We start from the raw sequence: 15,248 nt of genomic DNA on the forward strand, positions 1-15,248 counted from the left end.
TACATTTTTTAAACATTTTATTCAACTTTTTGACCTCACTGTTTATTAGCTTTCATTTCACATGAAGTAGAGCAGTCAGGAGTCACATTCAGTTCAGCTCATAGAAAAGATTCATTTCACAGTTTCACACTCAGAAATGACTCAAACCACATCAATATTATTATTTTAACAAGCAATTTTAACATCTTGCACCAGGCAGACCACTGTTCTTAGTTTATAGGAGGCTTTTCAATTTTCTTTTAACATGAGTACATTGTGGTTTTAAATATTTTGTATTTCAGTGTGGTTTTGTGATCAAATTCAGATAAGAAAATCAATTTCCAGAATTATGATTTAATTTTGTTAGTCTTCAATTTCAGTAAACATTGAGTTTAATTTCAGAATTTTAGGAAAATGTCAGAATTTTGTTGAATTCTGATGTAATTCTCAAAGTTCTTCTTGAAATTGAGAGGGTAATCTAAAAATTCACATTATTTTAGATACACATAGATGTAGTCCTCTTCCATAAGCATAAGTATTTTACAGCAAAAATCTACAAACTTCATAATAACTAAAAACCAAAGACCAACAGAAAGGAGTACCACTTAATTAGCCAGTTTTCAAATTTTCAGGTAAATGAATCATGTTAACATCCTTTAAAAATGAATAAAATCAGTATCTGAGTTCCATTTACTGATTCCTGTACATAATTACCACAATAACTTCTCTGTCTGAAGTGCAGAAAATTAGTCTTTGATTCATCTTTGAGGGCAGGATGCTGATGAAATGAATTATTGTGACGTCGTTCTGTTGGTCTGCGTCTTTACGACCTGAACTCTCTCTATCGAAGCAGGAAAAATATAAAGATACCACAAAAATTTAAGTAAATAAAAGCAGGAAGTGATGATATATCTCTGTGTCGGTGTTTCAGATTATTGTATTCGTGTGGGAAAGTGTGAAATGCAAATATTAATTTCTGTCTTTGTAAATGTGTTTACTAGTCTGTGCAGCGTCGGTAGAAGTGGAAGTGGTAGTCGGTGAAGAGCGCCCCCCGGAAGTGATGGTCAGTATCACAGTCTGCTTGACCCTAGAGAGACAGTTAAAAGAAAATATGAATAAATACTACAAAATAAAGGCACAATTTTTAAATTATCTTTGGCCAACCGTACTGGAAGATTATGGACAATGCTGGTGTGTTTCTGTATTTTTTCTATTATCATCTAATCAAATGAAAAGACCAAAACCAACAATATGTTAGTTTGTCTCCTAATACTCTCTTTTTCCTACTCTGTCAGTAGGTGCGTTTCCATCCACTTGTTTTTATTCAGCTTTCCAATTTGCGCATAAAAGCAAAATGCGATGATGACCCACATGAATCATGTGACTTAAACATCACTGAAGAGCTGAAAACATCAGATCTGTGTGGAGCGATGAGGAGACTGTAACGTTCCTCAAATTAATACAGGAAACAAACATAAATGTCATATTTCCACCATGTTTTCCACATGGTTTTCCATTGTTTGAGCTCTTTTAATGACATCATCTTGTGTCCTCTTCTTCTACAATGACAACAACCAACTGTTATCTTCAAATATTCACACAACAGTAGTGGATGCAAACACACACTAAATTGAATTTTCAGGAAATTTGGTTAAAATTTGCTCAAAATTTTTATGATGTAATTTTTTTTTTTAAAAAACATCTCACAAATATATAGTTTGATTTAAAAAACAGGCTCAGTAATTTCCTAGAATAGCTGGTCACTGTCGTTTTAAGCAAAAATGACTAAAACAGGAGGAAATTGTGCATTCATTTGGGGACTATTTAAGTTTCAGTGTGATTTTCTTGTATTTTAAATACAAAATCTCACTACTGATGCTTTAAAACTAACATGTGAATTATGATGAGTTTCAAAACATCAACAGACAACTGATTATAAATCCAAGGAGGTCATTGTGTGTTACGTCTCATGAAAGGAAGACAAAAGAAAGAGAAAAATAATTTCCTTACGGCCACTGCGGAGCGAAAGTGATAAGAGCTGCGATAAAGACGAGCCACGTGGAGAGGCCATTCGTGTTCTCCCTGCAGAGACAGACAAACAGAGAAATACCAAACCACAAAGATCAGTTGAAGGCTTGTCCAACAAAAGCCCATTTTCCTATAAAAAGAAAAACCTCCCGGTATCTCCACTTGAGCGTTAGTTATGTCCTCTGCTAGCCTGCTAGATAAATATCCTTTTGTTACATTACATATTTGTAGTGGTTTGTTAACTGAATTGATGTGGGTTGTTGTTCAGAGTCTGTGGCTCTTTTATTGTGTAGCAGGATGCTGTCAGGCTCAGTGTGACCGTCTGCTCTGCCTATGATAGAACGACGTTATCGCATTATACAACATTTAATTTGCTGTATGGAAATTAGGACTCCAGGTATGTAGACAAATAATAGTATTCCACTGAATTAATGTAAAATTATGTGGCTCCATCTTGAAACTGAAAGTTTTTTAAATATAAAATTCTCTCTTTTGGTGTCTGATTTTCTCTTAAAGGAGAACACAGGACAAGTGATTTACAGAGCAGATATGCTGCTGTAGTAGAAAACAAAATACAATTTAATTTCAGTTGGACTTTAAAATATTCACATGCTGAATTGCTTTAGCTTCTGGGCAGCTCTGTCCCCAAGAAGTATTTGTAAAATAAAAATACAATCTGCACTTTTAGCAGGAACTGGGACAGACAAAACCATTTGGAATCATGATTAAAGCACAACGGCAAAAACGACCAATCAAATGAGCCTAAAATACCCATTATACGAGTGTGTTTTGTCTAGTATACAGTCTCTTCTGTGTTCTCTACGTTCCAGTAACATGCTGATTGGTGTACATGTACTGGATTAGTGTGAGTGTGGCTGTGATTAGCATGTTGTCATCCTGATGTGAGGGAAACCCTGCCAGATATCCATTATTCATCAGTGTTTCCCCACACATCCTGCATTATTAACTGTAATGGTAACTGAGTTAGTAGACTGGAACCTCACTGACCCTCAAACCAACACACATTGAGACACAAATAGACAAAAACAATGGACGAACACCAATAGAGACAAAAACATGTGAATATTTACTCTATCCGAACTTCATAGAACCACAGGGAGCCAGATAAACCTGCATTAACCCTGCACGGATTAAGTGGGTATAGATAACGGATGAATAAATGGATGATACTTTCTCAGTGTATCCTCCCAAACATAACATAAAACTTAATTAAACTATTGTCAGTTTTTCTAACTGATGTCTTGTCTTTAGGTGTTGACTGGATCTTTCATGTTTTTACAATAAATGGAAATTTCTGGTTATAACGACACTCAAACTTATCATATTGTAAGAAGAAAAGTTTAATGTTTTAATGAAATCTGTCTGTATGTCATGTAAATGTAAAAACATTTCTTGTTTTAATGAGATATGATTGCATTGTGTAATAATGAGAAATATTTATAACCAACACAATTAAATGTGTTGGTTATAACAAGAGAAGGGAAAAATGTGGTAGTAATAACGAGAAACATTTGTCATTAAGAGGTAGAAATATTTTTCTTCATATAATGAGATACTTTGTTATTGTGTAATAATGATAAAAGCTTCATGATATTACAAGATATGTTAGTATAATAAGAACATTTTCTTGTAAAATGGAATAATTTGAAAGTAATAACAAGAAAATAAGTCAGTAAAGGGTGAAAATATCTTGTTATAATGTTAAAAGGCATTTGTTAATCTGATATTTTCTTCATACTGTATAATAAGATTTGTTGTTATTGTGCAATAATGAGAAAACTTTCATAATCTTGTTGTAACAAGATAGGTTTCTAATAAAAGTGAAAAATATGTCATTATAACATTAAAATAACATGTTATAACAATAGGGAACTTTGGGAACATTTACTTGATGTAATAAGAAACTGAGGAGAATTTTAAATTTTTTTTTATTGTATACTTATAAGTAAATAAGCACCGAGTACACTGTATTTTGTACTGTAGGTGAAAGTTAATATTTACCTGTGTGTTCGAGGGGTATCTGCTCCCAGTCACAGTGTTTATATCCAACACAGCAGAGCAGGCCACTGACTCATCAAAACTACACAGATGGACCACCAGCAGCTCTGTAGAACTACACAGAAATAAATATATATGTAAATGAGATCATTTTTCATTTATGTCTTTAGCTTTAGTTTGTACACAAAAAACACTCTTGAGAAAAAGGAGCTCAGCTAACACAAATGTCAGCAAGCTAACGAGCTGGCAGGAGCATCAACTAGCAAACTCACTCATGCTAATGATAGCATGCTAATGGTGATTTCAACTGGCTATGTTAGCTAGTGTTCTAATGAGCTGCATTAGCAACCACACAGCTATGGTTAAGTGAGCATATACTAGCTCTTACTGCATCCCAATTCTATGCTAATTTAATTTTAAAAAATGCCAATGTTTACAAGAAATGAATGTATTGTACAGTATCTTATAACAGGATATGATAAACCCTGTAAGCCGATGGATGACGATGTTAGCTAAATTATGAGTTATGATCACTGCTGTCAGTTGAATTTTTATATAAGAATACCAAGAAATTGATTTTTTTTTGCATTTTTTTGGCATATATTGTGAAAAAGGTGCACTATACGATTAGGGATGTGATCTGAAAGGGTTAAAATTTTTCATTCAGTCTCAACTTTTTTTTTTTAGGAGAGACGCAATCTTTCACTGTCCTACCTCTCCTGCAGAAGTGATTGTTTACTTTAAATTCACATATAGCTGACTATGATGTACTGTAGGTAAAAGTGTGTTTTTATATACGTGAATGTCTATCTGTATTATTAGCGGTGGGTCAGTCAGTACTTACTTCATGAGCAGGGTGACTCTCATGTTGACTGGGACAAACTGGCTGATGGGAACTCTGAAGATGTATCTACCTGGCCTAAAGGAAACACAAAGAGATCAATCAGTCCTCCAAGAGGAATCAAGAGGAAAAATATGCATTATTTTGACCAGACACCTTTCTCTGTATGTGATTCAAACTGACTCTTGCTAATTAGTGACTTTTCAGAACTTTCAGGCCACAATTACACCTGTAAACTTGTTGAGAGTTTCAATGAAAAGTCTGAGCTGTCCCAACTGGCTTCAGCAGGAAAAACGTAAAGTTTATTTTCAGTGTAAAGACAGAAATCTGAAATTAAATTTAAAAAGCAAACCAACTCAAACTCCTCATTCCCACCCCTACCCAACATGGAAACAAGAGGGGTCAACCTGTATATAGAGTGGCTGGTGTATAAAGCTATAAGCCAAGGAGACAATGCAACTCTGAAAGAATGATAATAAAAAAAAATACATTTTTCAGATAAATAAATCAATAAAATTATAATAAAAACAGGGCATGGGCATGTATATTTCTTTTAAAAGCTCACTGTTTTATTATAATTTTATTGATTTATTTATCTTAAAAATGTATTTTTTTTTAAAAATTTTTATTCTTTCAGAGTTGTGTTGTACTTGAGGAGATATTTTTCTGTCCTGTCCTACATTTCCAGTGTGTTTCTTTTCTTACTTACCCACATTTGTCTCTTAGACAGTATCTGCTGTCAATTATCTGCTGATTTTCTTTGATCATGAAATAATTCATGGTGGTGTTTGTCCCTGACAGGGAGAAAGAAGAACACATTTATATATAATGCTGTGTTTTCCAGTGCTTCAGGGCTGCAACTAACAATTATTTTCATTGTCAAAATGCCAATCCCAACTACACCGAGGCCATGGTGACGTCTTCAAATGTCTTATTTTGTCTGACTAAAAGCCAAAAGGTGTTCAGCTCACTATTATATATGACAGAGAAGAAGCAAATCCTGCTTTTAGAGAAGCTGAAAGCTGAGAATATTAAGCATTTTTTCACTATTTTTGCTTTAAAAATGACTGTTGGTGCCAATTATTCTTCTGTCAATCTCTGTTTTCATCAGTCCAGTCTCTGTCCTCACACCAACATAACAGAGCTCTTTCCCTGAAGCTCAGCTCTCATTATAAATGTAAAGTTGTTTTCATTTATTTTACTTTTAAACTTACAGTCTAAAGCCCCACTAGCTGCCCTCAGAGGTTGCTTGTGTTGAATTTGATCAGAAACTTTTATTTTTAACATGTAATTATGACTTAATTATTCTGAGAGGTAAGTATGATGGTATATAATAATCATTTATCATTTTAGCTTTTAATTTTAATTCTGGGTAATATTGGTCTGATGGTGGTATGAGAGAAAACTTCAGGGCATCACATCAAATTTCATCCCAATCTGGTTTGTAGTTGTTGTTGGCGAGAGCTGAAGCTACAGGATCGCATCCATCAGTCTCTGCCTCTTCATATCTACTGAACACAATGATCTGTCAAAGGGTCAATGTGGTCGTTTATTTTAAAAGATGTGGAAAGTAAACACTCACAGTCTCTGTCATCTTTAAGCTTGTGATAAAGTTTTTCTTTTCTTTTGTCTGCAGGGAAAAAAACACACCAAACATTAAAACAGAAATCAGTGACTGTCTTTCTTTCTTTGTATTTATGTGTATACATTAATGTCAACAAGCATGTAGGTCAGTGAGCTGCTGTTACCTGCAAGATCAGACTCCTCTGCTCCAGCTGATTCAGTGATGGTGACGTTGGATTCAGTGCTGCTCTCTGCTGGTGAAGAGCAGCAGTACACCTGGTCACAGTACAGCAGGTCACAGAAGTCCACGTCTGGGGGCCAGGGGCCTGGTGGGCTGGTTGGCGGGACTGCAGAAGAGAAGTGAGAGTTAAAATGATAAAAAATAGCTACTGAAACCAGTTTATTTTATTTTTTACAGTTGGCATTGATGCTAATAGTTTAGGTGAAACTGTAACTTTAAGATAGAAGCTGGAATTTGCTCACATTTATGGGATTAATCTCAGAATTTACAAGTGGCTTTAATCTTCTATGATATGAAACACAAGTTAGCAGTAGTCAGTATGTGAATGAATGAATCAATCCAGTCATTAATCAGTGGCTATTTTTAAATGCTCAGTGGTTATCTGACATCACTTTGGACTCGGGATTATACTGAATCCATGCAAACAGGATACTTTGGATTTTGCTGCAGTCTGACACCTGTTGACTGCTCGACTATACTTATAAACATGAACTTTACATCCTCTATGTAAACACAGTCAGTGTTGTAAGGCTGAAGTTTACCTGTGCTGCTCCAGGCTGTAGTGTGCAGAGGAACCATGCTGTTGTTACTAACAGACAGAAACAACAATCAGCACAAACAACGCCACACAGAACACTGTTGCAACTCAGTCATTATGTCATTAGAAGACAAGTCTGTAAATGTCACAGGCAGCCTTTGAGCCGGTGACTAACAAGCTAACCAAAATTAGCAAATAAACTACACCGATAACATCTGTGTTTAAAATTTCAGAGAGGGGAAATGGTTTATAATAGTGTTACCATGTGGTTGCTAAGGAACTACCAGTGGTTTGATAGGGAGGTTGCCAAGTGACTGTTGCTAGGGTGTTGCAAGGAGACTGTGTCTGTGGAAGTTACTCTGAGGTTGAAGGAAATACTAATGGTAAGGTGTTACTAAAGGGTTGCCAGGTAGGAGGAGGTTACACAAAGGAATACTAATAGTAGAGTGTTACTGGGTGATTGTAAAGTGACTCACTGGTTACTATGATGTTACTTGGTAGTTGTGAGGGTGTTACGTGCCGGTTGCCACAAAACAGCAAAGTCAGTGGTTGCAAGAATGTTGCTAAAAGGCGATTTTAAGCGCTTTACATAATGCATTAAAGCAATTTTAAAAGATAAAAGAAGATAGGTAAAGAAAAAGGTCAGTCAAAGGCAGTGCAGAACATAATCATAAAAGTTTTTACCTGGATTTAGAGGTGGTCAAAGTCGAGGACTGTATGTTGTTACTAGAGAGTTACTCTGAGGTTACAAAGGGGACGGTAGGATGTTATTGGTGGGTCCAATAGGACAATCATTGGTTGCTAAGGATTGATTTGGGGGGTCAACTGTCAGAATGGTGTTATTAGATGGTTGCCAGGTGACTGTTAGTGGTTACAATGGGAATACTATTGATAGGATGTTACTATTTGGTTGCCAAGCGGTTATCAGAAGTGACAATGGGAATACTAATGGTATGGTGTAAATAGGTGATTGCCAAGTGACTGGTTAAAAGAAGAATAATATTGGTAAAGTGTTACTAGGTGTTTGCCAGGTGAATGTCAGTGGTCACTAGGTAGTTGCTAGAGTGTTACAGGGTGTTTCTAGGCTATTTTATGTGGTTACTTAAGTGTTACTTTGAGGTTATAAAGGTAGTGGTCGGGTGTTACTGGGCTGGTCCAATGGGAAAGGTTTCTGAGGTGTTACTATGGGGTCGCTAAGACACTGTGAATGGTTGTAAGGGTGTTACAAGGTTTTTGCTCAGGAATATTCAGTGGTTGCTAGGTTTTATTTGGTGATTGCCAGGCTGTAACTAAATGGGTTATAAATGGTACTTTGTGTTTTGTATTTGGACAGTGAAAAGGCTCGGTTGTTTACCTGTTGCCAGGAAAGGCGCCAAGGTCTTCCTCCTTCAAATTCAGTAGGTACAGAGCGGTGATGGAGATGACGCTGCACATACAGACAAACACACCATAACTGTTTTAAATTCCTACATTTCTTATATTGTCACTATGTAGAACAACAGGAAGTGACATCATGCCTCACCACAAAGCCATGGTGGCCAGCAGGGTGAAGACACTAGCCTGGAAGACTTTATGTCGCAGACAGTGGCAGTACTTCTGACTCCAGCCTTCCTTCTGAACTGTCCCAGTCTTACATGTGTCAGGACTCTGCGTCATCGACACACTGCTGGGTTTCCTGGGTATCCTTTTGGAGAAAACACAAAATTCACATTTATTTGGAAATCACTGATGGATTTTTTTTTTTGTTTTTGTTTACCAAATTTCAAAAGCGGTGATGGACAATTCCAAACAATTTCCATTATTTTGAGAGTTTGAAAAATAATTTCTTGAACTGCAACACAACTAGTCACATAAGTTTACAAAAATACAACAAAAAGAACATAATCGCAGAACAGTCAAATAAAGTCCAGCAAATGAGCAGACAAATACTCAGCAGCACAGATTCAGCAAAACCAGCTGCTGAACAACAAAAGAAAGCAAGTTATAAAAAAGAAAACAGCACCTTGTACTAGACTATACAGCAACAAAGCAGAAAGCCAATAATAATAATAAATAATTTACTATTACAGACACTATAATATAAATTATTTTAATGTAATTCCTACATGGCATTATTATAAAAATAATGTATTAAAATGGTTTTTGAGGAGCTTTAACCAATAATGAACAGATAACATAATAATTGTATCAATAAACTATCAACACTTGAAAGCACAGTTCAGATGTTGTTTTGAAGAAGTGAACCAACTTTATTGCAGCCTCTCTTATGTTGTTTTCTTTGCCTACATTTCCCACAATGCCTTTCAACAAGCCACAGAGGGGGGGCCAAAATGTGAAACTAAAGCACAGCAATAGACCAGTCTGTTAAAACTGGAGGATGTCTTCACACAGTAGCCTTCAGTTTGTCCTTGAACTGTGATTTGCACTGATGCACTGATAACACAGTAATTCCACCATTATGCAACATACACACACACACACATTAATTCACTTCATCAGTACATTTCCACAGCACTGTATACAGTAAAACCTGAACTGCACTTACATAAACATCTTAAAAAGTTCTCCACTCTTACCTCAGCCAGTTTTATTCTACAATGCTACCTCATCCACTAATGTACATGATTTTTATATGAGAGGATTAGAGACTAAAGGTTGGGTTATGCAAGAAAAGAACCACTTTGTATGACGTGATATCCAACCATGTTGGAAGGCAAAAGTGTTTATAGCTGTTCTAAACCATTAAACAGTTATAAGGTGAGGTAAAAAGTTGGCTGTCATAGAGAGGGGGGACACTCAGTAATGTGAATATGGAGATAACAACGTGCATTTTCAGACAGTCTCTGCTGGAAGGAATTTATCATGTTGCAGTCGTTTGTACACTTTTACTTTCTCACCTCCACACAGCTGGCCAATCACTGCGTGAAGTGGGTGTAAATGTTGGACTGACAGTTTTGGAAAGTTACCAAAATTTAAAGAAAAATCAAATACAAATCAGACATCAGAAAGCTGTTCAACCGTCCGACAAACAGTTCTGTTGGAGTATACTGACGTCTAAACTTAAAGTCCAGTCAGAGTTACAAAACTAATTCCTTTAGTTCCTGGTTGGATCTCAGTTTGGCATTGAAGTAAAAAGGACCACAATATTCAGTATCCAAAGTGGCAAATCTTGACATATGCAGGTAAACTTTTAAGCTCTTTAATCTTTAAACCTTGCAAGCTAAGCTAGCTATAGCCTGCTAAATGCTATTAACAGCCTTTTCCTCTGATACATGTCAGTTTGACGGTGCAAGATCGGTATCTGTCATTTGCTAAACATCACCATAATTGAAACCCAACACTGACCGGAAATTACTGCAAGGTGTTTCTATTACCCCTGTAAATGGTGATATCTATAATGAGAGATGAATATATGAATACATGGATGTATGAATGGATGAAGGTACCCGGTGGAGCGCAGGCTGCCCGTCAGGCTCTTCAGTTTGGCCAGTCGGCGGTTCCACACTTCCAGGTCATTGATTCGACTTTCCAGATTGTCGGTGAGCTTCGACAGCTGCTGCACTGCCCCGACGTTCTCCATGAAGATCTGCTCCTGCAGGAGGAAGAGGAGGAAGAAGAGGAAGAGGGCATCAGAGGCATGTAGACAGCTTCTCTCTGTTATGTATCCTGCTGGGACCGAGAAATAACAACTTGTAATTGTTAAGAGTCTTGGTAACTGTAGTTGTTGAATTTCAACAAAAATTTTTGTGAAGATATATTGTAAACTCAAGGTTTACTTACTAGCTTTTTCCCAACCTTCTTTAGCAAATGGAATTTGCTCATCATAAAATCTAAGTATGTAGTCATGTTTATGAGGGGAATATCTCTTCAAATTGTCTCAAGTATTGGATGTGGATGGAAGTTCATGTGATGACACCTGAGCAAGTTCCATTTGCTGAAAAAGACTATGAAATATGATTGAAAGGACAGGAAAAAGCTAGTAAGTGAACCTTAAATATCATCACAGACATGTGTTCCCCGCAGTTGAGAATTAACCTCAATGCTAAAATAAATTGTTGTATTATCTTCTTCTTTAAACAATAACATCAGCAATGCAGTTGACATTTTCAGACTGATTAAAGAAACCTAAAAGTGTAGCAGAGCGATTCTATCCTGAAATAGTATGTAGATTTAAAGAGATTGTAGCCAGGTTTCCATCCAAATTTAACGCAAATTTTAACCCAATTTCCAGAATATCAGCAAAAGAAAATTCAAATGAATGCTTTTTCCAATCCACTGCCGTTATGTGAATCTTAGCAGATAAACAGTTGATGGTGCTAATTCTCTAGTCGGTGCCGTTAAACCGTCATTAAAAGAGCAGCAGTCAAAGCTCAAACGATGGAAAACCATGTTGAAAACATGATGGAAATATGAAATTTCTGTTTGTTTCATGTATTGATTTGAGGAAGGTTACAGTCTCCTCATCGCTTCACACAGATCTGATGTTTTCAGCTCTTCAGTGACGTTTCCATTTCGTTTTAATTGATATGTTAACTTTTCCACCTCCGTCAAGTGTAAAATCTTTTTTGTAATTTTTTTTGTAATTTTTGAAGTTTCCACTCTGTTTTTTCTGGGGTTTTTTTTAGGTTAAATCAGCTAATTTATTGATTTATTAATACATTGCTAAACATTTGACCTTTAAAACATGCCATTTTCTGCTGTTTGAACTTTTAATTGTCTCTAACACAAACAAAATTATCAAATAAAGGTAAAATAACACAGTCTGGAGGCAGAAATGATGGAGGGAGGAGAATATACCTTGTCCACCATGAGGAAGTTAGGAATCTTCTCTCCGTCAGAACAGGTGACGTCTCCGACCTCCTTCACCGCTGACGGCAGCAGCTCCTTCACCTCCTGAGCTAATATACCTGAAAGATCAGACAGTAATGTTGTTATTGTTCAAAAGAATCACAATATAAACACTAACGCACACTCATGGATATCAATATTAATTGTTAACAGTGTGGTCAGTTACCTGTCTGGTGGGTGTGGTCTATTCCCATGGTGGAAGCAAACTCTGGTTTGTAGTCAAACTCAACGATTCTCATCTGAGTGATTCTTTTCAGCTGCTGCTCAGAGTCGACCTGAAAGACAAACAGACAGAAGAGGTTTTATTATTTTGATATAATGAGTCAAATTCAATAAGAACTGTAGTCAATCTAAAATATGTGTTTCAAAGTCAGTATTTGAATTGCTTTGTCCAAGACAATTCGATAGCACACTAAGAGTTTAAAAATCAATATGCTGGATATTCTAGACTAATAAAAAGCTGATAACGATATATATTAATTGATTTTCTGACATAAACTCATAATGTAATACAAACAAGCATTTTTGATAAGCATGTTTTTTTTTCTAATTGTGACCAAGATATGTATTGATCCGGACATTTTTTAGTTGAAAAATAAACTTATGTGATACATGATGATGCCAAGAGTCACATTTACAATTTTTTTTTTTAAGCTATTAAGTCTTTAGTTCAAGCATGTATGTTCTCTCTCTTAACTTAAATGTAATTCTCTCTATGGTTTGAATTTTCCCCATTTTCTTTTCAGTCATGGATGCATGGACATGATTTCTGTAACCATAATTTAAGTTTCAAAGGAGAAATCCTTAAAATTTTAGGTAAATATACATCAATTTTACTAATGACCTTTGGTATTCTAGTATTAATAGTAATACAAATTCTACAAAAAAAATAAATAAATAAAGGGCTTTGCAATATTTTCTTTTCAATTTCTGTAGTTATATTTTCCCAGATTGTGTTTACGGCATATTTTTTACTAGCCCACATCCTTTGCAACATTTTGGTGTCATTTATAAATTATATTTAGCTTGTTGTATCAGTATGATAAACTAGTGTGTCTGTATTTTCCTTGTATATTCTCTCAAGTCTCTTACTAGATCTTCTTCCCATCATTTCTTAGCTTTTCTTACATCTTTGATACTGACAGTAGGTGCATGAAAGTACATTTGATTGGTTTTCACAATATGTTGTCTGGTCATGTTACAATGCAGTCAAACAAAAGTTCAACTGTTTTGATGTTTTGTAAAGAAAGTAGGTATTTCTGGCTCCATTGGGGAGCATAAAATTAACAAATATGGAGGCCTCCAATCAGTTGCTGTCATAAATTATTTAAGTGATATTGTTTTATCATCTTACCTCCTGTATGTTCTGCTTGGCACGGCAGTCTGATGGCTGTATGATGGTGCCCATCACCTTGGCGTTGCCGCAGACGACCAATGCCTCGTCAGGAGAGTCGGTGTTGATGCCCACTCGGCCCTGACAGACCACTGCGTCCTGCACCGCCCCACGCTGCCACAGGGGGTCCCCGTCTGTCTCAAACTGACCGGGGTTAGAGGCCTGCAGGAAAAAACATGTGGATTTATGTGTTTCTGCTAATTATTTACACTAAGGAGGTTTTATAGTCTATTGGTTGAACATCAGTGTCGTTACCCTGACGATGATTCTCTCCGACACCAGAGCTGTCAGGAGGAAAGTCTCCTCTTTTACCACAGCGTACAGACCGACCACCATCTGAAAATATCTACACAAACATATAGACACAGTTAGCATGTAGCTCCTCTCTTGTTGTTGTTCTTTCATTCATACACTCACACGCACCTCTGGTCAGGGTTGGGTTTGCCTTTCTTCCTCATGTTGTTGGCCGTCGTCTCACTGAAGTGCAGTCGGCCAAGCGTCACCTTGGTGATTTTGCCGCTGGGCAAACTGACCCTGAAGGAAATATAGACAGTGTTGAATGGTATCAGACAGGAAGCACCTTTATGTAGCTTGTCCAAATATGTTTTAGAGCAAAAACATACTGCAAATGTGTTTCTCAGCAATTTACAGTTCACTGAACAACAATTGTCCAAGCATAGTTTAACAACCATAACTAGGTACAGCAGGTATGTAAGGTTTGGATTTCTCTACATACTATTTTTTAACATTGACATGTTCTCTGCATTGATCATCAACTGGCAACGATTTTGACTTTTAATTTGGAACATGCAGCTAAATCCTTAGTCTTTGTATTCAGCCATCAAGTGCATGTTTTAGAATATTTTAATAGGTTCTCATTTTTAAAAAAGTCAGCTGTAGATGGTATTTTAAAAAAGCCAATCAAGCCAATGTTAGCTTCATTATCTGAAACAACTTGAGCGAACAAAAGCTGCTCTTGTCAACTTATATCTGAAATCAAAGACATATTCTTTCAAATATTACTAAGAATTTTGAGGTAAATCTGCCACTGTTATCATATTCAACTAAACGGAAAGCATGACAGGCATAGAAACAGTAACTAATGAGGTTACCAGATGCTTTTCTCCCATTGGCCACAAGGGGGACAACAATGAGTCAATTTTGGCTTGACACACAAGAATGATGCAAGGAAGAAGCCACACTTGAAAACATACTTGAAGCCACACAAATGTGCCGTTTTCAAACTGTATATTTTGCTTTTACAATAGAAATGACTTCAAGGATGATGACTAATTGGACGCTTCCAACAAAGGGCAGCACACAGCCTCTTCCTATTGTTCTATTGGTATAGGTCCATGACTGTCTCCCATGCCATGGATGAGATAGTCCCAAATTGGGCCAAACTAGGCAGAGTTTGAACTCATAAACAGCTGGTTGCAGGTGAGTGTGGGGACTTTTCTACTGTTACCTACCTGACAGGGTGGAAGGGTTTCTTGCTGCGATCGGGCTGAGACTGCTCGATGGTGACCTGATTGGTGGGAGCTTCTAGCTGTGAGGAGGAGAGGTAGAAGGATAAAGGATACTGAACACCCACTGCAGGTTGTGTTTCCCAATGGTGACAATATTCAGAAGTTTTTCAGATCTGAAGTCTGATAGTATCAGTTTGACATTTTGGTAAAACAGCATCTTTTTAAATGTCTTATCCTTGTGAGGAAATCAATATTATTTTCATGAAGGTGTATCTTGTTGACTAGCCTTAACTAAACCAGTCCATCAAAGACTTGTGACCTTAATGTGC

At 36.5% G+C, this 15,248-nt stretch overlaps 1 protein-coding gene across 1 annotated transcript in view; it reads right to left on the bottom strand.

The window, feature by feature from the left end:
- Positions 1–15,248, bottom strand: part of LOC121891197 (myelin regulatory factor-like protein) — a 25,738-nt gene continuing 10,490 nt past the window's right edge. Inside the window, exons 8-25 of the mRNA XM_042403999.1 lie at positions 14,923–14,999; positions 13,874–13,984; positions 13,706–13,796; positions 13,412–13,612; positions 12,224–12,332; positions 12,007–12,116; positions 10,656–10,801; positions 8,732–8,893; positions 8,564–8,635; positions 7,214–7,260; positions 6,616–6,777; positions 6,450–6,497; positions 5,577–5,661; positions 4,871–4,945; positions 4,030–4,141; positions 1,990–2,061; positions 978–1,066; positions 1–820 (exon numbers count right to left, since the gene is read on the bottom strand). Coding sequence (XP_042259933.1) covers position 820; positions 978–1,066; positions 1,990–2,061; positions 4,030–4,141; positions 4,871–4,945; positions 5,577–5,661; positions 6,450–6,497; positions 6,616–6,777; positions 7,214–7,260; positions 8,564–8,635; positions 8,732–8,893; positions 10,656–10,801; positions 12,007–12,116; positions 12,224–12,332; positions 13,412–13,612; positions 13,706–13,796; positions 13,874–13,984; positions 14,923–14,999 — 1,770 coding nt within the window. The 3' untranslated portion in view covers positions 1–819. The remainder of the gene's footprint in view (positions 821–977; positions 1,067–1,989; positions 2,062–4,029; positions 4,142–4,870; positions 4,946–5,576; positions 5,662–6,449; positions 6,498–6,615; positions 6,778–7,213; positions 7,261–8,563; positions 8,636–8,731; positions 8,894–10,655; positions 10,802–12,006; positions 12,117–12,223; positions 12,333–13,411; positions 13,613–13,705; positions 13,797–13,873; positions 13,985–14,922; positions 15,000–15,248) is intronic.

This window comes from Thunnus maccoyii, chromosome 23, assembly GCF_910596095.1.
Source record: "Thunnus maccoyii chromosome 23, fThuMac1.1, whole genome shotgun sequence".
Taxonomy (NCBI): Eukaryota; Metazoa; Chordata; class Actinopteri; order Scombriformes; family Scombridae; genus Thunnus; species Thunnus maccoyii.